The sequence below is a fragment of the Aulonocara sp. 'chitande type north' Nkhata Bay genome, linkage group LG7 (genome assembly GCF_057382095.1).
Source record: "Aulonocara sp. 'chitande type north' Nkhata Bay isolate Kocher_YH1m ecotype deep benthic linkage group LG7, A_spYH_male_GT1.1, whole genome shotgun sequence".
NCBI classification, from domain to species: Eukaryota; Metazoa; Chordata; class Actinopteri; order Cichliformes; family Cichlidae; genus Aulonocara; species Aulonocara sp. 'chitande type north' Nkhata Bay.
This window is the reverse complement of record NC_141350.1, coordinates 8,913,362-8,936,082: the sequence shown is the minus strand read 5'-3', so window position 1 is coordinate 8,936,082 and position 22,721 is coordinate 8,913,362. Positions and strand designations below refer to the sequence as shown.

General features: G+C 41.3%; 2 protein-coding genes and 1 long non-coding RNA gene across 3 annotated transcripts; 2 read left to right on the top strand and 1 right to left on the bottom strand.

The window, feature by feature from the left end:
- Positions 1 to 2,836: 2,836 nt before the first annotated feature.
- On the bottom strand, positions 2,837 to 16,874 carry LOC147324525 (uncharacterized). The gene is made up of 3 exons (XR_015130185.1): positions 13,785 to 16,874; positions 13,552 to 13,619; positions 2,837 to 4,441 (listed from the first exon to the last, which is right to left on the bottom strand). It is a non-coding gene; the product is annotated as an uncharacterized LOC147324525 (long non-coding RNA).
- LOC147324526 (uncharacterized) lies at positions 6,371 to 15,235 on the top strand. The gene is made up of 2 exons (XM_086298353.1): positions 6,371 to 12,704; positions 13,720 to 15,235. The coding sequence occupies exons 1-2, from the start codon at positions 6,497 to 6,499 to the stop codon at positions 14,427 to 14,429; spliced, it is 6,918 nt and encodes a 2,305-aa protein (XP_086154479.1). The 5' UTR covers positions 6,371 to 6,496; the 3' UTR covers positions 14,430 to 15,235.
- fam185a (family with sequence similarity 185 member A) lies at positions 16,519 to 22,522 on the top strand. The gene is made up of 8 exons (XM_086298372.1): positions 16,519 to 17,045; positions 17,133 to 17,242; positions 18,269 to 18,361; positions 18,572 to 18,710; positions 19,594 to 19,635; positions 19,724 to 19,819; positions 19,925 to 20,059; positions 20,212 to 22,522. Exons 1-8 carry the CDS (start codon positions 16,610 to 16,612, stop codon positions 20,322 to 20,324), a joined length of 1,164 nt encoding a protein of 387 aa, XP_086154498.1. The 5' UTR covers positions 16,519 to 16,609; the 3' UTR covers positions 20,325 to 22,522.
- Positions 22,523 to 22,721: the final 199 nt, after the last annotated feature.

Below are 22,721 nucleotides of genomic sequence, written 5' to 3'. Positions count from 1 at the left end.
CTAACTACGAGTAAATTAAAAACCAGGAGTGAAAATATTACTTTTTAGATAGGTAAAATAAATATTGAGAAAAAAATAAATAAAAAATATTTAAAATTATTTAAAATTAAAACTAACTGAAACAATTTTGCAAACTTATCAAAAAATCCTTTGCCTAAGTGTTTGTTACTTTGTTGTTATCTGTGCTCAATATACAATAATAACTAATGGAGACTTGAGAAAGTAATAGAAACTAAAATAAACATTTTCAAAACATAAAAACTGAACTGAAACAAGGGAACCCAATATGAAAACTAACTGACCTCAATTAAAAGCAAAAAGTCCAAATGAAATAAAAATAAAGACTAATTAGAAATTACAAAACTATAATGACCCTGACTACTACTACTACCACTACTATTACCATTAATAAACACTTTAGTGTCTGTGCACGCAAAATAAAACGGATACAACGAAATTTACTCAGCTGTCATCTCAGTGTAAAACCCATAAAATAACCATTATGAAAAAAAGAGCCTTTCAAAGTTTTCTGTGGACATTGGCTGCTTTTTCATTTTTTTTCCGATTTCCAGTCCAGTCCTTATACCATACAAAGATGAATGTTTTTGTTGTTGTTTCTTAAGCCACGTAACACTGACCTATGAATCATTCAAGGATAAAAGGCACCATCACTGGGCCTCCATTTTAGCCACACAATATGAACTTTTATTGTGTATACATATAACAGAAGCTATTTTTAAATTGTATATATAGCCAATTTTTTTACTAGAAGTTCGCTGCAATAAAAGGGAATTTGTTCACTTTCCTTTAGTTGAATCTACAAAAAATGTCAAAGATAACAAAGCTTTACAGGCATAAAATAGTTTTTGCACCAACGAAATTAAACTTAGCATCTTTTGCAGTGTGTCCTTAAAAAATATGAGGACACTGGACAAGTGGAGGACCAAAGAAGAAGTGGCAGGGCTAAAATAAATTATGGATAAGTTGCTATACTGTATTTCCATTTTTATTCACGTTTCAGTAAATTACTGCAACTATGTCACCATAAATTACTAGTTCAAATTAGTTTTGTTTCATTAATTATGGGTCATGTCAGATTAGTTTTAACATGAATTTGCACACACTGTCATAGTTAGACTTTCCTGTCCAGACAGATATACAGAAATAAGTATGAATTTTATAGTTTCGTGAGTCCATTTTGTTCATTCAACAACAAAAATGTTTTTAATCAGAATCATAATTTTGCAGTTTTTATCTCTACCAAAAACATCTGTTATGTTCTTGTGGTTTTAAAATGTTTTTTGTAATGACAGAAAATTCAAAATCCCCATAAATGCATTTAACTATGGGGTTGTAATAAAAAAAATATGTGAAGGATTCACGTATGTTCTGTCTTCTTTTTTTTAATTGCAGTTTCTCCAAAGAGTTGAACACCTTTTTTTAAAGCATTTTATTATCATTCTTCAATGCAGCGTTTCTTAAATTAAGCTATTAGCACCCCCTAGTGGTACACTTGATTACTACAGTCATCCATCCATTCACTTCCGCTTATCCTAATCAGGGTCGTCAGGGCCGCAGGATTTTTTTCCATCCATCCATTCTCTTCCGCTTATCCTTTTCAGGGTCGCGGGGGGTGCTGGAGCCTATCCCAGCTGTCATAGGGCGAGAGGCAGGGTACACCCTGGACAGGTCGCCAGTCTGTCGCAGGGCCAACACACAGGGACAGACAACCATTCACACTCACATTCATTCACACATTCACACCTAGTGGCAATTTGGATTATCCAATTAACCTATCCCCACAAGCTGCATGCATCTTTGGACGGTGGGAGGAAGCCGGAGTACCCGGAGAGAACCCACGCAAACACGGGGAGAACATGCAAACTCCACACAGAAAGACCCCAGCCTGATGGTGGAATTGAACTCAGGACCTTCTTGCTGTGAGGCAACAGTGCTAACCACCGTGCCACCGTGCTGCAACGTGTGAAGGTAGAGATAAAAAAAAAAAAAGAAAGAAAGAAAGAAAGAAGAGAGCTACATGTCTGCGTGAGACCAAAACAAAGCAGTGAAATTGATTTTTAAAAATCCAGTTTCAGAGAAAAAACGTATTTCAGGACATGGTGAAAAAAATTGATTGCCATTATTTTAACGATGGAGCATTAAAGGTGTTTGTTGTGCTCCTTTAAAAGGGCGTGTGTTTTTTCTCCCACAAGATTTCGCCCTTGCTAGGGGCTATTATAAAGGTTTTAGAGCTATTATTGAACTGGGTTGTATGTAAACTTGTTTTCACTACTGAAAAAAAAATCACAAACTAGCCATAAGTCAAAATTTAATTATCTCAAAATCTTAAGGCACTGAGAAAATAACTTGAAACTCAAGACTTTTATGTCGACATTTGGAGACGATAATGTGAAATTTTGAGTATGATGAAATGTTGTTTTTTTAATTTATGAGACACTTCTAGCTTGTGCCAGCAGGTGGCAGTGAAGTAGTGGAAATGCATTGAAGGGCTTTTTACAAGTGTTTGTTTTCCTGTGGAAATCACCCTGCTCACTGACCCTCACCACTGTGCCATCAAACCTTACTCATGTTGGGAGTGGTCAGCTGCACGTGTTTTCATCACTATTGCACAACAACAAGTTAGTCACTAGTTTAATTAAATGCAATATCTAAAAACTATTATTCATTTAATGTCAATGTTGGGCAATTAAAATTAAAATGCTGTCTTTCGTCACATACTAATATTAGATGAAAGATATCTCTCTGTTATGGCACTGAAACATTTCAGTCTACATCCACTGCCTTGAAAGAAGAAGTCTTAATCTGTGCAGAGAGATCGGAAAGGTAGTGTACACAGTGTTCACGAGCGCTTACTCAAAAATGAGATTTGTTTATTTCTTTTGGCTGACATAGCTCATTAGATTGCACACTGACTCTTTAAACAGTTTTCACAGAGAAGAGAAGACAGTTTGAAGTACATAGAGCTTATTTCTGGTTCCTATCACACAAGTCAGTGGAAAGACGATAACGCTTTGCAGCATCTTCAGCAGAGGCAGAAAGTCCAGCTACCTGACTGCTATGCTCGAGGACAGATTTGAGGTATCATTTTGTAGTATTCTACTCCAACTGGGAGGGAAATAGCTCAACTTTTTATTTCCCCACATTTGGCATCTTCAGTGACTTTATTATCGTTTTAAACATTAAACTTGGAGTAGCTCAAATTCTGAAAATAAAGACCAGCTCTCACAGTTTGGTTTTCTGCACTCTTACTCGTGGCACGCTGGAATAATAAACAGTTTTATTGTTTTAACATTGTCAGGCAGCCATACTTTGCCTTTTCACGTGCAGTGAAGTATTATATGGCAACACCTGACTAATGTCATAATGTTTAGCAGTCTCTAAAAATATGACTGTGGAAGTGGTGCTGAGAAGAAGAAGGTTTAGTAAATAAGGGGTTTCTGCGGTACGTTCAGGCACACCTTTATGTGAGTTTATCTCTAGGCTATTGTCTGTGTATGATGCATGGTTTCTATTAAGTGCAGCTGGGACATTTACAGTATGCAGCACAAATCTATTCAGTATGAACATCAGGTTATGATGGAAAACCGAACGGCTACGTCTCTGTAGAACCTTTACTACAACACACGCTTCACACGTTTTTAAAAGAAAAAGCACCTCTCCTGCAATGGAAAAATACCTCTTTATTCGATGTGCATGCCAGGGTCTCAGAAATGTCCGCTCCTGGTGGGCAGGCAGTGACAACAGCAGATAAGCTGTTCCCATGTTAAGCCTGTTTTCCATATCCTTTATCAGGACGAGGATTATTAAATATAAGTTTTAAACAATTTCTTAACGAATTCCAGGATTTTGGATTAGAAACTAATTGACCTGACGTTATCTGGTGTTGGCTAGCTGCAGGAAATTCAGCCCAGATGTGAGGGACATTTGATTGTCTCACTTTTAAGAGTCACTATCAGTGTTCAATGAAAAACATTCTCACACATGGCAAAGGATTGCATCCGTTACTGCAGAATTAAAGATCCAGGCAAATCATGTGAATATGACTATAGGCGCATTTTTATAACAGAGAGGGATGAAGGAGACTTTACATTTGGGCCCATTCACATGATTAGGCCAGGTACTGCATCACAGAGCTGAATATTTATTTATTCTTGGCATGCGAGCCGAGAGATGGTGGAATAACGCAGGTAGGGTTATACCTTCAGGCAGGCAGACTGAGTGTGGTGTTACAGGAGGCTGGCGCTGCACTACGACAGCTGTTGGGTTCACTCCAGTGCAGCTGGAAATGAGACACTTATGCACATAACAGACGCAAACGACGGCACTGGCTCCTTTGCCCGAAGTGGATGGAGATGAAGTGGTCTGCCAGGACGCTCAGGCAGCAGAGCCCGGATTGATGGTCAGATGTTTGTTCTAGTCCCTATGGAAAAAAAAAAAAAAAAGCACAGTGTTTACATGATCAGGGACAGAGAGTGGACCCAGCCAACTCACCGAGGGAATTCAAAACACTGTATCCCAAAAGGGCACCATGAAGAGAAAAAAGCTGCAGTCCATAAATGGATAAAGCAGGAGTGAGGTTATTATTGGGAACAATGGAGCTGCTGACTGGGATCTGGAGCTGTCAAAGAAACAAAATGAATTCATTCAAATGAATCTAGCCTTTACATGTCGATCGACTGCTCTAAAAACTCCAATCGTTCTCATTTCATCGTGCGGCCCGTGCGTCAGGCTACTTTGTTGTGGTTAAGCAGTAAATGTCTGAGATTTAGGGTTGGCCGCTCTGTAAAAGATGCAGCCCTGTGATAATAAATCAATACAGCCTAATGCTAAGAGAGCGTAAACATTTATCTCACACCATTTCCCAGTGTAAGTGTTGAAGTACTGAAGTGCCTGTGAAAGGTGAAAGGACACTTATTCCTGGCTTTTATCCTGCCAACAGTTGTCAAACGTCAAATGAGCTCATAGCTGCATTAGCACAGCAGGAGAAGGAGGAGGAGGAGAACCATCCAACTTGAAATTTAAAGTTAGACAGAGAAGGGTTACACAGATTACAATAGCCAAAACATTTTAAAATACTCCTCTCTGAGACCAACCGCAGGATTTAAAGCTGTTACGCTCTTAGACGATGCAGTTTCTCCAGATGCGTTCGTGACCTCGCAGACCGGCGATGTGCCGCATCCAGCCTTCTACTTCAATCGTTTTTCATTTCTAACCTGAGGCTTCCCACGGTGCTCTCACTAAACAAATGGTTTCCTTTGTCATTATTAAAGGACAGCTGAGAAATCTCTCAGCTGGTCAAATAGACACAGACAAAAAAGTGCGCAGAGATCGTGTCTCGGTCGATAAGTAAGATCATTTTAGTGGTCTAACAAACTTTAAAAACAGACACATTTCTGAAACATCAAACACTGGCATTGCATGCTATCACTCATATCTCATATCCTGTTGTGGGACTGACATTCACACCCGTGGTCCGAGAAAGTAAAGCCTCATTATCCAAACTCCCTGTGAAGCAGATGCCTCATTTAGTTCATGTGACTCGGTTTTCTCTCTTTCCTGTTTTCTGACTATATGTAGACAAAACGAATTAGCCAAGACCCCAAATACAGATGAACAGTCTGTACATAGTCAGATCAACCTCTCCACCCAGAGATTGCCTCACCGATCCCTGACACTTGTTGGGGATTAGAACTGTCCGAATAAAGTCAATAGTACACGAGATATTTATCTCTTCTGGAACTGTGTTTTAATCAAATGGTCTTCTTAGATAAATCAGACATTCCTGCCCACCATTAATCATGAGCTGAACTAAGCCTCACAGTTTACAGTAAAATGAAGCATGCCCATTCAAATCTGAATAACAGCCTCTTGGCTTCAGTCCAGCAGCAGCTTTTTTGCTTCAAATGTTACATGTGCCATTCACATGTTTGTGTACGCATTGTCAGGAAGCTCGGGACACTCTTGCCAAAGCAACTGCGACACACATGCATATTCAAGTCCGTGATACATTTATCATTACAGCATAGAGGGAGAATGTGTTGCAAATGTTCTTCATTAACTGATGTGAGTGGAATTAGAATCAATTGTAATCCAATAAATTGTTAAGACATGTGCTTTCTAAAGTTTCCATGTTTTATAATGTTTCCCAAGTGGTTACTAACTGCTGCAGTTAATTCTGCTTATATTATGAGGCAGAAATATCTTCGGATTTCCTCACGCTTCATCCATATCATTCACTATCTTAAAAACGTACCTACTCTCACTTTTCTGTTTTATTTTCCCCTCTTTCTTCCTTCCTTCCTTCATTTTTCTCAGATATCTCACAGATTCACTTTTCACTGCACAGCTCCATCATTTCCCACTCCCTCCTCTTCTCCCTCCCACCTTTCCTCCTTCGCTGCGCTTCTCACAAACTGAGGTGGGTGTTTTTACACTCTCTCCCTCCTCTCCCTTCACTCTTTGCTCTCAGGCTGCAATGAGGTTAACAGCCCTGTGCGTATGTGGGACCCTGCTGGCCTTCTCAAGTCTTTCTTGGATCACAGCAGACTCTGATGAAGGAATACTCCTTGTGGATAAAGGATTTGGTCCCTGCACTGTAACACTGACGCCTGGGGGGCAGTGCAGACAGGTGCAGCATGAGAACACGTGCCCTTACTTACTCACTTTGCCACCGCTGAGGATTCACCTGCCACAGCAGCTCAAAGAGCTGGAGAAGATCGCGGAGGACCTGCAGAAGCTGAAGGACAGTGTGGATGAACTGCGGGAGATCTGCGCAGACTGTACAGTAAGCCAAACTGAGAGAGAGTGTGGAAGGCACAGAGAGAATGAGCGTGAGACGCTGAGTGAGGAGACGGATAGACGTGAGGATGACAGAAACTGGGTGAATGAGAGACTTCAAGAGAATGGTTTTAAACAAGAGTGCAGCACAGTCAGTGTTATGGAAGGAGATGGAGACTCGGAAAAAACAGGCACTCTGGAAGAGAAAGAAAGAAAGAAATGGGAGACAGAAAGAGAGAGCAATGGAGGACTCATAAAAGAAACTCTGACAGAAGTGCTGGAAACTGACGGAACAACTCAATCAGACAGAGGAAAAGGAAAGGACAAAGTAGTTCCAACAAAGGTAACAACTGGTGGTGTAAATGAGGGAACAGTAGGAGAAAAGGTTGCTGACAAAAACAATAGGCAGGGGGAGAGAGACAGAAATAAAGACACCGCCGGAGAAGAGAATTCAAAGGGATATCAAGAGAATAATCTGGAGCATGGAAAAGAAAGAAAGACTTTCACTAATGTAAATAAAACTGAAGAAAGTGGTCATCACGTGTGGCAAGATAAAACAGAGGAAACAGAGACCCAAACTGCAGCCAGTGATAGGATAAAGATGTCAGAGAACCATGATGAGAATACAAATCAGGAGCAAGAGCAGAGCAGGGAGGAGAAGAAAAAGGAAATGGAAAAGAGAGTACAAGTAGAGCAAAATAATGAGGAACGAAAACAGACCGAAAAAATCAGGCACACTGAAAAAGAAAAGACTATAAAAGAGGGGGGCGAGGGCAGAGAGACGGGAAAGGAGATCAAAACAGAAGACGAAGAGACAGAGAGTGGAGAGGGAGACGATAGAGAATTACCATCCAGCGAAGCAACTAAAAGGACAGACTTTGTTTCAATCAGCCCAACTCCTCACTCTACAATTAATATAGCTCTAGGGCTAGACTCTGTGGACTCGAATGAAGCTACGTCATCTATTCCATCTCCCCCAATGCCCAGCTCCACCTTGCATTATATCACAGATGTCAGTCACGAGATAACAACCCAAAACACAGGCCTTGTAGCAGCTGGGATTTCTAAGCCTCCAAAAGCTGATGCAAATACTCACACAGAAACTACAATGAGCACAGGGAGTGGACAACACATAACCAATCAAACTACTACATCCAGGTCAGGCCTCCACAGTCACATTAGTTCAACTACGACAACTACAGTCACCACAGCTCATCATCAGGATTTAACTGTAGGAGCTATAGATGACAGCCGCTGGACAGCTAAAAAGAACATCAGCTCAAATACTAAGATTGGAGCAAAACCTCTGCCAGGCCAAGGACCAAAGCCTGGCAAAAGACCAAAATACAACCAAAAGAAGCATCCTTTTCACCACAAACCCAGAATCGACCAAAGACCTAAACCTCAACCTGGCAAAGACCCAAAAGGAGTCGAAACTTCAAAACCTAAGCAAAGAATTCCCCCTCATATTTTACCCACTGATCAAAATTTGAATAACGATTCTATACCTAAATATGGCCAAAATTATACATCTGATCAAAACAAGTTACCTACTCAAAAGTCAAAACCTAATGAAAAGACTGTGACTCCTATTTGGACACCTCCGCCACATCACAGACCTCAGAATGCAAACACGGCCGGATCTGATGAATATCCTGATCAAGTTACTGCTACTAATCAAACCGAGATTGAACCGAAATCCGAGAAGGGAATAGTCCATAATCCAAAAACTGAGAAGCCGGACCAAAATCAAAAAATAGAAAAATGGTCAAAAGGTGGAGAAAAAACAACAACTGACCAAAAACCTGGCTACAGTGGGACATCTGATGAAAATCCAACGCAAGTGTCTTATTTTAATCAAGATTCAACACCGCGAAAGAAGACCACACCTGATCTAACGAAAACACCCCCCAACCAAAAGTCTAAAATCACGCAGATCATCCCTACAAAACAAAAACCTGTCCAAGAGCCTGAATCAAAAGAAAGTCCAACAGCTAGCTACACAGAAAAAGCTAAACAAAATGAGACATCTGATGAAAATCCCTTGCATGTGTCTAATTCTAATCAGGATTCAACACCGCGAAAGAAGACCACACCTGATCTACCAAAAACACCCCCTAAGGAAAAGCCTAAAACCAGACAGAACATCCCTACAAAACCAAAACCTGTCCAAGAGCCTGAATCAAAAGAAAGTCCAACAGCTAGCTATGCAGAAAAAGCTAAACAAAATGAGACATCTGATGAAAATCCATCACAAGTGCCTTATTCTAATCAAGATCCTATATCTGGAAAGAAGACTACACCAGATCTACCAAAAACACCCCCCAACCAAAAGCCTAAAATCACCCAGATCATCCCTACAAAACCCAAACATGTCCAAGAGCCTGAATCAAAAGAAAGTCCAACAGCTAGCTACACAGAAAAACCTGAACAAAAGCAGACATCTGATGAAAATCCCTCACAAGTGTCTAATTCTAATCAAGATTCAACACCGCGAAAGAAGACCATGCCTGATCTAATGAAAACACTCCCTAACGAAAAGCCTAAAACCAGACAGAACATCCCTACAAAACCCAAACCTGTCCAAGATCGTGAATCAAAAGAAAGTCGAACAGCTAGCTACACAGAAAAAGCTAAACAAAATGAGACATCTGATGAATATCCCTCGCATGTGTCTAATTCTAATCAGGATTCAACACCGCGAAAGAAGACTACAACTGATCTACTGAAAACACCCCCTAAGGAAAAGCCTAAAACCAGACAGAACATCCCTACAAAACCAAAACCTGTCCAAGAGCCTAAATCAAAAGTAAGTCCAACAGCTAGCTATGCAGAAAAAGCTAAACAAAATGAGACATCTGATGAAAATCCAATGCAAGTGTCCTATTCTAATCAAGATCCCATATCTGGAAAGAAGACTATACCTGATCTACCAAAAACACCCCCCAACCAAAGGCCTAAAACCAGACAGAACATCTCTACAAAACCCAAACATGTCCAAGAGCCTGAATCAAAAGAAAGTCCAACAGCTAGCTACACAGAAAAACCTAAACAAAAGGAGACATCTGATGAAAATCCCTCACAAGTGTCTAATTCTAATCAAGATTCAACACCGCGAAAGAAGACTACACCTGATCTACTGAAAACACCCCCTAAGGAAAAGCCTAAAACCAGACAGAACATCCCTACAAAACCCAAACCTGTCCAAGAACCTGAATCAAAAGTAAGTCCAACAGCTAACTATGCAGAAAAAGCTAAACAAAATGAGACATCTGATGAAAATCCAATGCAAGTGTCCTATTCTAATCAAGATCCCATATCTGGAAAGAAGACTATACCAGATCTACCAAAAACACCCCCCAACCAAAAGCCTAAAACCAGACAGAACATCCCTACAAAACCAAAACCTGTCCAAGAGCCTAAATCAAAAGAAAGTCTAACAGCTAGCTATGCAGAAAAAGCTAAACAAAATGAGACATCTGATGAAAATCCATCGCAAGTGCCTTATTCTAATCAAGATCCCATATCTGGAAAGAAGACTACACCAGATCTACCAAAAACACCCCCCAACCAAAAGCCTAAAATCACCCAGATCATCCCTACAAAACCCAAACATGTCCAAGAGCCTGAATCAAAAGAAAGTCCAACAGCTAGCTACACAGAAAAACCTAAACAAAAGCAGACATCTGATGAAAATCCCTCACAAGTGTCTAATTCTAATCAAGATTCAACACCGCGAAAGAAGACTACACCTGATCTACTGAAAACACCCCCTAAGGAAAAGCCTAAAACCAGACAGAACATCCCTACAAAACCCAAACCTGTCCAAGAACCTGAATCAAAAGTAAGTCCAACAGCTAGCTATGCAGAAAAAGCTAAACAAAATGAGACATCTGATGAAAATCCATCGCAAGTGTCCTATTCTAATCAAGATCCAACATCTGGAAAGAAGACCACACCTGATCTACTGAAAACACCCCCTAAGGAAAAGCCTAAAACCAGACAGAATGTCCCTACAAAACCCAAACTTGTCCAAGAGCCTGAATCAAAAGAAAGTCCAACAGCAAGATACACAGAAAAACCTAAACAAAATGAGACATCTGATGAAAATCCCTCACATGTGTCTAATTCTAATCAAGATTTAATAACTGGAAAGAAGACCATGCCTGATTTACTGAAAACACCCCCCAACCAAAAGCCTAAAACCAGCCAGAACATTCCCGTGAAACCTAAACCCACCCAAACGTCTGAATCAAAAGACAGTCCAACAGCTAGCTACACAGAAATACCTAACCAAAGGGAGACATTTGATGAAAATCTCTCATACATCTCCAATTCTACTCAAGATTCAACATCTGGAAAAAAGACCATGCCTGATCTACCAAAAACACCTGGCAACCAAAAGCCTAAAATCACCCAGATCATCCCTACAAAACCCAAACCTGTCCAAGAGCCTGAATCAAAAGAAAGTCCGACAGCTAGTTATGCAGAAAAAGCTAAACAAAATGAGACATCTGATGAATATCCCTCACACGTCTCTAATTCTAATCAAGATCCAACATTTGGAAAGAAGACCATATCGGATCTAATGAAAACACCCCCCAACCAAAAGCCTAAAGCCAGACAGAAGATCTCCACAAAACCCAAACCTGTCCAAGAGCCTGAATCAAAAGAAAGTCCAACAGCTAGCTACACAGAAAAACCTAAACAAAAGGAGACATCTGATGAAAATCCATCACACATGTCTAATTCTAATCAAGATCCAACACCAGGAAAGAAAACCATGCCTGAGATCATGAAAACACCCCCCAACCAAAAGCCTAAAACCAGACAGAACATCCCTACAAAACCCAAACCTGATCAAGTGCCCAACCAACCAAGCCATACAAAACCTGGGACAAGCTTCAAGCCAAAACCGAATGTAAGGCCCAAAACTGGCCCCAAACCACCAGAAACCAGTCACAACTTTAAAACACCTAAGCTTGGAGAAACGCCTAATCTGAATGCCAAGCCTGCACCTCGGGCAGAGTCCAATAGAACGTCAAAACCAAGGCTTCCCTTCATTTACCGACCACGAAGCATGCCTACAGTTAGGCCAGGAGCACCACCAGTTCAAAGGCCAAAACCAGCAGTGCAACCAAAGCTAAGTCCAAAGACCAAAACAGATCCACCTAACATCAGCTGGACTACTTCAGATCACACCCAAACCTCTCAAATCAACACGCCTTCTACATCTGGCCCCATAAAGCATACTGCTGAAGTGACTCATTCCCCAGGGGACAGAGAGTTCAATCCCAGTCTAAGTAAAACTGTCACTCCAGGTCCAAAGACCTCCAACAGTCTGGAAAATGGAGCCTTCCCTCACCTTCAAAGTCAGCCTAAAGATTCCACTATGAGCCCAAACAACAGGATTGTGTCTGATCTGAGGCCACAAACAGCCAGTCAACCAGCATCAATCCCAATGACAACAAAACCAAACAAAATCATCAGTGGGATCCTCACAAGTGTTATCCCTAGCACCACTCCAGGATCCTCAAAGTCAAAGACAAATTCTGGCTCAGACACACAAACTGAGAAACATCACAAGATGGAAGAAATAGCTCCTGCATTCTCTACATCTCCTTCTCCCATATCTCACACCATCTCTCCACCCAGCCCTGACTTCAGGTCAACAACTGCGACCACCCCTGGCCCCAAGCACCCCGAGCTCGCTGCCGAGGCTTCCACTCCCAGTGCACGTGAGTTACGAGTGAAAATCAACCAGGTGGCTGCTTTCTTCAATAACAGCCTGAGTCCTAATGGCAGACCACCAAACATACACCACAAAGACCACTCAGAAGAGAACCAGGGAGGCATCAGGCCTGACAACACGGACGGCAAACTGCCAACAGACAAACCACCTAAAGGCAAGAGATTCTGTTTTATTCTATCACACTGATCCTGTTTTGTCTCTGTGTGCTTGTGAAATGTAAACTGTTTCTGCCAGTCAGCTGCAAGACATGTTAGTGATCAATGCAGATTATACTGGGCTTGAAATGCGAAGCACGCATACATTCAAGGTCCCAAGGCCGAGAAATGTGCAATGAATTGTGCCACATTAGTATCTGAATGCTTATTGCTTTATTACTACTCAAAAAGACATAAATAAGACCACTAATAATGACTTAAGCTGAAAGGAATTAAGCAATACAATCTCATAGTAAACTCTAATGATCCTCATAATATAATTATGTGGGCAGATTTGTATCATACATCACTGGCTATTATTTGTCAAAGGAGGAATCTGCATGTGTGTGAAATGTGTCGCTCCTAATGAATGTCATGACTAAAGATAAAACCACAACTATGCAAAGACCAACAGCTTTAAACCATCCTTTTGTGGAGAGCTGTTTACAGAGAGTGAACTCAACAAGTGGCTATTTTTCCCCCAGCAATTAATTAAAATAACATTTACCAGCATCCATGACATCATAGAGTAAAAACAGAAGGTTAATAGGATTTTAAATGCACGCTTTTCTTTCTCTAACTGCCTGTTATTGCCTCATTTCACCTTCTTTTTAAAAGTCAGGAGGAAAATATAGGAAAGTTGGACTAGACAATCAATTATTTTAAAGGTGAAATTATTAAACTTCCTTCACGTGTATGCCTCCAACACCATTTCTGTTTTAAACGATATCTTTTCATCTACCGTGGAGGTCCACTTTGAAGGCCCTCACACACAGTAACTCTTTTTATGGTGGAAAAGCCACTGACCTGATGCACTCGTGACCTCAGCCAGCTCATTTCACGAATAAATCCCAGCTGCGAGATGATAATATCACCTGGAATATGAGAGAGAGAAGATGAGAGAAAACAGGGCTTAAATAAATCAGGGCTTACTGGCTTTTTAAGAAATGTGTCATTTCTTCCATTGTGTTACAGTTACCATGCTACCGAGAGACTGCTCAGATCACCTGCTCAGGGGAAAAACAAAAAGCGGGCTTTACCTGGTGACCCCTGACCTCCGCACTAGTAGCTTCTCGGTGTACTGTGAGATGGAGCAGGAGGGTGGAGGGTGGACAGTCCTGCAGCGCCGCCAGGACGGCAGCGTGAACTTCAACCGCACCTGGGCAGAATACCAATCCGGCTTCGGGGAGCTTGACAGAGGGGAGTTTTGGCTGGGCAACAACATCATCCACCTGCTGACCCGCGACAGGGAGATGGTGCTGCGGGTGGAGCTGGAGGATTTTGACGGGTTGACGGGGTATGCGCAGTACGAGCAGTTCAAGGTGGCCAGCGAACGCCTGCGCTATAGACTGACAGTAGGCAGTTACTCGGGCACCGCAGGTAATGCTCTCCGCTTCAGCAAAAAGTACGATCACAGCAACAGGGCGTTCACCACGCCGGACAAGGACCACGACCGCTACCCCTCCGGGAACTGCGGGGCCTACTACAGCTCCGGCTGGTGGTTTGACGCCTGCATGAGCGCAAACCTTAACGGGAGATATTACGACGGGAGGTACAAAGGTGTGCGGAATGGGATTTTCTGGGGGACATGGCACAACATATTATCAGAGTACTACCCCACCAATGAGAGACAGTCTTTTAAGAGAGTGAGGATGATGATCAGACCTAAAGACTTTGTGCCATAAGATGTGCTGGGGAAAGAAAACAAGGGTTTAAATACCATCGTCAACGATAAGCCCGCAGGATACTCCATAAAAGTTTAATGAAATCTAGTGTACGCTCCACACTATTTAACCAGTAAGGCAATACTGCCGCCCTGTGGTGTTTTCTATAATGTGTTGTTTACAATAACAGGATGTATATACTAGTGACAAAAGCAGGGTTGCCTAGTTTCTTTTATAACCTTTCCATAATAAAGTGATAACATTGCTTTTGTCGAGAGGGGAATTTGAAAATGAAGGAAATCTTCATGTGAAGAGTTATTTTTCTACCAGTGATATGAATCCAAGGTGACCAGGTGCCCCACTTCACGGCATGTTTATCCTTTTGCCCCTCTCCACTCCAACCAAGGCCCCGCATTTTAAGAAACATGTGGCGATCCGTGGATGCGTCCTTATCAAACAGAAATGACAAGTAGGAGTATTAGGACTGTAGAATAAGGAAATATAGGAGTGCACAAAGACTAGAAAGCTCGTTACATACGCATCGGTTTCAAATAAATCGTCATTCCTATCACACCGATGCCAACCCTGACACCAGCATAGTTTTGTGTAATTATTTGTATTTATTTCGTCAGTAACAAAACAAATGGTTTGCCCCACATGTAGTATGTTGGGATCTGGTCACCGTGACGGGTATGTAGCATAAGAGACTTTTATTACATGTACTGGAAGGGCAGTTCATAGATTGAAGCTGTCTGTGGTGTGTTGAATGCTTTTGTTTTGTTAAAATGAATAAAATGAGTTTACAGAAGCATTTGCATTCAGTTCGTTTTCCTCTGTAATAATCAGCAGCACAGATTAGCCAAAATCCAATAACAAATATAGCTAAATTAAAAATAACTAGAAGTGCAACACCAGGGTCTTCCGACTCATGACGGGCTGCTCCACCTCCACCATATTAGGCTTCGGTAACAGGGGTCCAAACTCATTTTTTTCCTACACCCTTTGCGACGAACCTAACGTCACTTCCGACCTGATAGCGTAATCCTACTGATTGGACAGGACCGGTAGAGGGGAGGTTCTAAGTTTGCGCCGTTTACGCAAGACTCTACATCCGGTTTGTTAAGCGTATGAGAGTGACACGGAGCAACACCAGAAGTCAATTACTTTCCCTTCAACCCAAAATCATAAACTTAAATAAAAAGTAAGGTGACGTGGAAAAGTATGATTTTTAATATTGGACAGTCCACAGAGCATAGAGAGTAGCAGAGGTTTTGGAAAGCTTGAGCTTAGTGCAAAGCAAATATGATGTTTCTTTTGAAAGATTGTTTAGAAATATTCAATAAAGTTTGTCAGCCGATTCCTGGCAATAGGTCCTGTTACGCTGACTTTGTGTCAGCACCTGAGAAATTACTAGTAGATTTTGGTATGATCCAAAATTTTAATGACCATCAAATCCCTGTGATTAATAATTAGTTAACAAAACGTGCTAATTATGTGCTATAGACTATAACTAAAATAGACATGACAGTAAACACAAAAAAGGTTCAGATGCTTTTCATAGTGGATGTTTGAGGTATATTTTTCATTAAAACAAATAAATCATTAATTTCACACTGTTCAGTGGACGATACACTGAACTTAGATGATAGAAACAATGTATCGATCCTACAGTGCTACAATGATATGATACCAACATTGGTATCGATAATACTGCTATTTAGATCAATCCGCCCACCTCGAGAAAATTAGTTCAATCCTGTGACGACATCTTTGTGATTAATTAACGCATACAATAAATGACTGGCAGATGCCAGAGTCAGGATTTAATGCGGACCGGATTTGCGAATGTGCCCAGAAAACTGTCTTCCTGAAATAAAAATATTTTTTCTGAACCCATAACGAAGCACTTTCTCACTGCAAACCTCAGGACAAGTGTTTCTGCTTATAACATAAACATATTGCACAGAAAGGTAAATGAATAAGAGTTTAGTGTTGAAAGAGCTATTACCGAGGTGCTGTAAACACAGTATATACAGTTTTTAGGATCTCTTGTGCACATATTTTTCATGAAGCTTTTAATCTGAAATGTCATACCGGAAACGTTTTGTCTTGAAACCGTGCTTGCGCGGATCTCGAGTGAATGGCGTGTTTATAGTGTGTCTTGTGGCTACAGTCAGGCGTGGATTAGTTGATTTACCGAGATGTTTTGGGGATCAGCAGGTCAGCGGGGGTCTGTCGGGCTTCTCCGCTGCTGGTCCCTGACGGTCAGCCCCAAGACTCTCACACCCACCCGGTGTCCTCTGCACACTCCACGCTCGCTCTCGTTCTCTGCCCCTCTAAAGTCTCCTGCTCATGAAGAGGTGAAGCAGCCTCTGAGGCGGTGGGATCTGTCAGTGAGCCCCTTCACCACGGTGCGCGCACAGATAGGCTGCAACATATCCATCCACCCGCTGGACCCGCACACCTACCCCGAGGCTGATCGAGCCTTCATAACAGTCCACGGGCCAGACAAGGAGCAGGAAGTCAGTCTGGACCGGTTAAAGGTCCACTATGATGACCGGAGCAAAGAGCTCCTAATATCCGCTGAGACGGTGGACAGCGACGTGTCCATCGAAATGTCTGCACCCCTCAAAAGCAGTGAGTGTGTCTATGACAGGGGATCCACACTAAAGTGATTCTGCGCTCTGCGTCTTTGAATAATTTCTGTATGTGAAATTTTGTCAGATCTCTTCATTACTACTCAAGGAAAGGGAAGCGTGCAAGTTAAGAATATGGAGTGTGATATCTGCAAGGTGCGAACAGAAAAGGGGAACTGCCTGCTGCACTCTGTCAAGGTGGGTATTGGCAACACATGTCAGGCCTGCAATTAGTCGGTCCTACTTGTTGGAGCAATTTACCCACACTATGTCTTTCTCCAGCCTGCTTATGTTACAAAGACAAAGCCAAACCACACACTCTTCTGCTAAAACAGCTCGGCCCTGACCTTCATCTATCAAAACATTTACTGACTGTGACTGTTGATCCTTAAACACTTGAGCTGAAGGCAAGTGGACTTCTTCACTGGCCTGTGAATCAGGTTGTAATTCAATTAAACTGATTTTCCATGTATTTTACCTGAAATTACGATGCATTTAAAATTCAAGATTCAAAATTCAAGTTTATACAGGAACGAAGAAATAATTATACTCCAAGCAGTTTTAAGTAATGTGTAGTTTCTGGGTATTTTAGTGAAAAGACAAACAAAATTTCCCCATCTTACACTGTAAATGCCCTGCACCTTTATATTGTAGTGGCTTCACCTTGCCTTTTTACATTTTGCATGATCCATTATATTGATGTGCATCATGCATGCTCCGCTATTCAGCTGTCCTCTTTTATTTATGGTTCTTATTTGTTTTTGTTTTTTAATGTCTCTGTAAAACCCTTTGAATCACTTTGCTGTTGAATTGAATTGCTATATAAATAAACTTGCCTTGCCTTACATATAAAATATGTCATGAGGACTTGTTTTTTTAACAATCCTGGAAATTATGCACTACTTAAATTACTAATGTAATACTTGAAATGGCTCACAGTATAATTAGTCTTTTTTACGTCAAAATACCTGAAGTTACACCCTTTGGAGGTAGTCCTGAAAATTGTCCTGTGAGTCATTAAGGTCACACCGGTCAAGGTACAAGTTGTTGGAAAGACATCTCAAGACTGGATCACAGGTAGCTGGCAGTTTATGTTGTAGGCCACCACCTTTGTTCAGTGTCAGTTGTCCCTCTACTGTTATTTCAAATCATCTGTCTTCTCTATGCAAACTGTGAGCATCCTGAAAAGAGCGCCCTTTCTCATCTTTTCCTGTCTTATTTCAGGCTCATCAGGTTGAGGTGCAATCCCACGAAGGGCATGTTACAGGTGTGGGCACAATCAATGGCAACGTGGTCATCAGCACTGGGGGAGACAGTGTAAGGATGACTGTTATTTCTACGTGTTAGTCCTTATACTCAGCAGTCATTAGGGGGCAGCAGTACCCTGAAATACGCGTTAGCAGTGTTGAGTTTCATGTTTTCCTTTTTTTTTTTTTTTGTGGCTATTACTTAAAACAAACAACATCAAAAAAGCTGCGATTATACATCGTGTACATCCCTGTGTAGTGATCAGTTGTACGTTTACAGGCAGTGGATGTCAAGAAGCTCCAGGGCACCAAGATGAATGTGTCAACAGAGCATGGCCCTCTGAAGGTCAAAGCCATCTACGCGGAGTCCACCTGCATCTCATCCCGTTCGGGGAGAGTGAACCTAGGGCACGTGCACGGTGAGCAAAAGCGAGCGTCCATCATTCATTTTTAATAAAAACTTGTAGCTTAATGAAATTACATGTGTGGTTATTACGAAAGCCAGAGTCCAATGCAAAGTGAGCCAATAAGCAATTAAATACTTAGACTCTACTACACATTAGATTGTTTAGATTATGATAGTTTAGTTTTTAAGTAAATGTATATATTTTTTGCCAGTGGATAAAAATATCAAATGAAGATCTCATTGCCAGCTATTGATCCCAACAGTGTGTGAAATTGGAACAAATAGAACCGACCTGAGTGTTAAAATACTGTTGGCAGGTTAACACACAGGCAATAATAATCTAAAGTAACACAAAATGGGTAAATCTGCACAAAGAGATGACTGAGAACCTTCACAGACACAAAGAGGTTGCTATTTTTTGCACACTATATTACATTGCAGAGATAAGATAGAACTTTATTAATCCCTCGGGTGGGTTCCTCTGGGAAATTCGACCCAGCAGCACATTTTGTACTCAGCTGCTTTATGTTACTTGCTTGGTAAAGCAGGACTTTGGTATGTCTGGAATCCCGGGCTCGAAGCAGAGGTGATTTTAACTGCAATGTGGTTGTAATTTATCCGCTTATCCAGCTTGTTACTCGTTTCTGAAAAGCTATGAAACAATGTAGTTTTAAGAAGACTAATTCTTCAAAGTCAAGATGAGATCAGAGCTTTGTGATGTGTAGTAAGAAAAATGCACCATTGATGCAGACGTTTCCTTTTCTTCCTGATAATGATGAGCCTCAGACTCCAACACATGCATGGAAACAATTATCTTGTTGACTTAGAGCTGCAGGCTTGTGATATCTACAGTCTTAGAAGTGTTATCATTAATTATGTGCTTTCATTAATTAAAGGTGAGACTACTGTGAAGAACGCGTGTGGAGATACAGTTATAGGTGAGCAAGTCGACCGACTGCACATTGCCCTTTATATGGTCTCCGTCAGTGGAAGCAAAACAAAACACCCGAGGCTTTGCTTTTTCAGATGGTTCAAATAGCTTCCTGAAGGTTTCCTCTGACAGCGGAGGCATCGATGTCTACGTGGGAGACGGTGGCAGTGCTGAGCTTCACAGTCAGCAAGGTAAACACACATTACAAGAACAACTTTGTCTTTATTTGACACAACTTTCTTTGTTACATCTTTTGAGTCATATTGTTTTTCTCCTTCGTTCTGTGTCTTACGTAGGAGCGGTGAGCGTGCGTGTGCCGTCCTCATTAAGAGCTGGGGTGAGGCTTTGTGGGACGTCGGTGGATATCAGCCCAGAGGTTGTTCTCCATGGAGTAGAAAACAACACGTCTGAAGGCCACACCACCGTTACTGGTAAGCTCGTAAACTTCTTTATAACGCTTCCCTGTGGCACAGTTAATGCCATATCCTAAAACAAGTAATCCCATACACAATGTTCTGTTCATAATCCGCCTCTGCTTTGTTTTCCTCCTACTTTTATGTGCCCTGTTCTGTGTTTCTTACAGGCTACATGAATGTAGAGTCTCCGGCTAATCAGTGGGTTAAAGCTCAAGCAGACAGAGGCTCCATCAGACTGACCGTACAAAGCTGGTTTGAGTCCCGGAGGCTAGTCAGCTGAATGTCCCGTTTTTTTTCCTAGAATCATAATGATGCATCGCTGAACTGGGACTTAAAAAATGTACAAGAAAGAGCCAAACATTACTGCAGCTGTAAGAGACTGAATGCTTATTTAACGCAGGATATACTGCATTATAATCTGAAGTATATTACAAATGTTCTATGTGTGTAAGAAGCCACTGTACATACAGACTGCAGTGAGATTATGTGTGCACAAAACCGTTGGAGTGTTTTGGATGTTTAAAAAAAAAAAAAAAAAAAAGTTTTGCTCATATTTTCTTTTCTTTTTTTTTTTTTTGTCCAAGTTTACCGAATGTTACTGGAAGCTACCTCAAACTATGAAAGCACCGTTGAATACCTTGCACCTCTCCACTGTTACCCTTGTGTTCACCTCTAATTAATTATAGAGTCACATATTTGGAAATATTACTTTAAAAATGAATTTTGCAGCTAGCAGCATGTCAGTAGCATGATTGGGTTAAAGTACAACAGTTTACGCAGTTTCCCAGAAGTAAACACGTGCAGAGGTTTACCAATCTGCAAACTGTGGAACGATTTTAGAATAATGTTCCTGAACATAAAATTGTAAATATCTTGAATATTATAAAGAGACTCTGGAGAAATCTCTGTTGCGCAAAGGACAAGGCCAAAAATTGATGCTGGCTGCGCGTGATCTTTGGGCTCTTGGATAGCACCGCATTAAAAACAGAGACGATTCTGTCATGAAAATCAGTACGTGGGCTCAGGAGCCCTTCCAGAAACAGGTCATAGTTTGCAGCGCCATCCAAAAATGCAGGTTAAAGCTCTGTCGTGAAGATAATACAGAAATCCCACTGTCTTCTTTGGACTAAAGCCCATCAAACATGGATTGAGGCAAAGTGAAATACTGTTCTGTGGTCAGACAAATTTAAATTTGTAATTGTTTTTAAAAACTTTTGGATGCTGTATCCTCTGAACTAAAGAGAGGATAGACCATCTGGCTTGTTGTCGGTGCTCGGTTCAAAATCCTGCATCTTTAACAGTATAAGGGTTCATTAGTGACTGATGGCAGCTCGCACACGGAAAAGTACCGTCAACGCTGAAAGATGCAAATAGGTTTGCGAACAACATGCACCGCCATTCATTTTCAGGAAGAACTACAAATTTCAGTAAGGCAAGTTCAGCATCTGTTAGAACAGCATGACTTCATAGTAGAAAAGTGCTGAACTGACCCAAAGCCCAGACTTAACTTATTAAAAACATTTGGTGGATCATCATCGTCAGACCCAGCAGTGCCGAGCAGTCAGAATCCTATATCAGTCAAGAATGAGACAACATTCCTCTCCCAGACGTCCAGCAGCTGGTCTCCTCAGTTCTGAGACATTAACAGACTGTTGTTAAAAGAGGAGATGCTACACAGTGGTAAAAATGGCACTCTGTCAAATATGAGATGCTTTTCTGCCATTAAATTCAAATTGAGTAGTGACTCTATAGTGTGGTCCACGCCAAATCCCTTTGGAGTTGTGTCAGGAAGGACATCTGGTATTTAAAATAAATCAGATGGGAATAAGGGAGCAGTAGAAAAAAGCTTCACCATCTATGGGATAAAATGTACATCACCCAAAATTGGAACAGTAAACTTCTAAAGCAGGGGTCTCAAACTTGCGGCCTGGGGCCCACTTGCAGCCCACCTCACCCCTACTTCACGTTTGCAGTTTTGTTATACAATATTTGAAATTAAAAGAAAAAACGAAACACTACATTTTTGGAAATATTTGTGGGAGTTTTCTTGTTTGATTTTGTACTACTTGAAGACTAAAGTGGTCCTCCAATGAGCAGTGGCCCACGACTCATTTAAGTTTGAGTGTTAATTTGGGTTGAACCCAGGACTGTATAGGCGTTGGCTGAATAGCAGTGGTGTTCACCTTGGGGTGTCGGTCAGAACACACAGGACGCACAGATAAAGGTTATACCGTCTTTACTGTGATTCCTCAGCTTAACAGCACAGTACAGCAACACAGTAATGCAACCGCAGGCTTACAGAGTGGTGAGGGGTGTGGGTGTGTGTGGTCTGTGAACAGAACATATACAGAATACTGAATGTAATAAACATCTAAGTCATGAATTATGATGCATTAGCGTTCTTCGAATCTAACCAGAACTACAAATGGGAATTCCTATATGAACATCTACATGCACGAGTTTCATACACTACTCCCAAACCCTTACAGTACATGACATTGATTGGCAATACACCCAACAACAATATATCACAAACACCAAATCGTTTAGCTTACAGCTAGCAGGTATGTAGCATAACAGGTAGCATTAGTAGCATGAACTAGCCACATAGCGAACAGGTCGATACACATTGCACTTCTACATCCACTAAATGTCTAATTGGCATAAAAGACTAAAA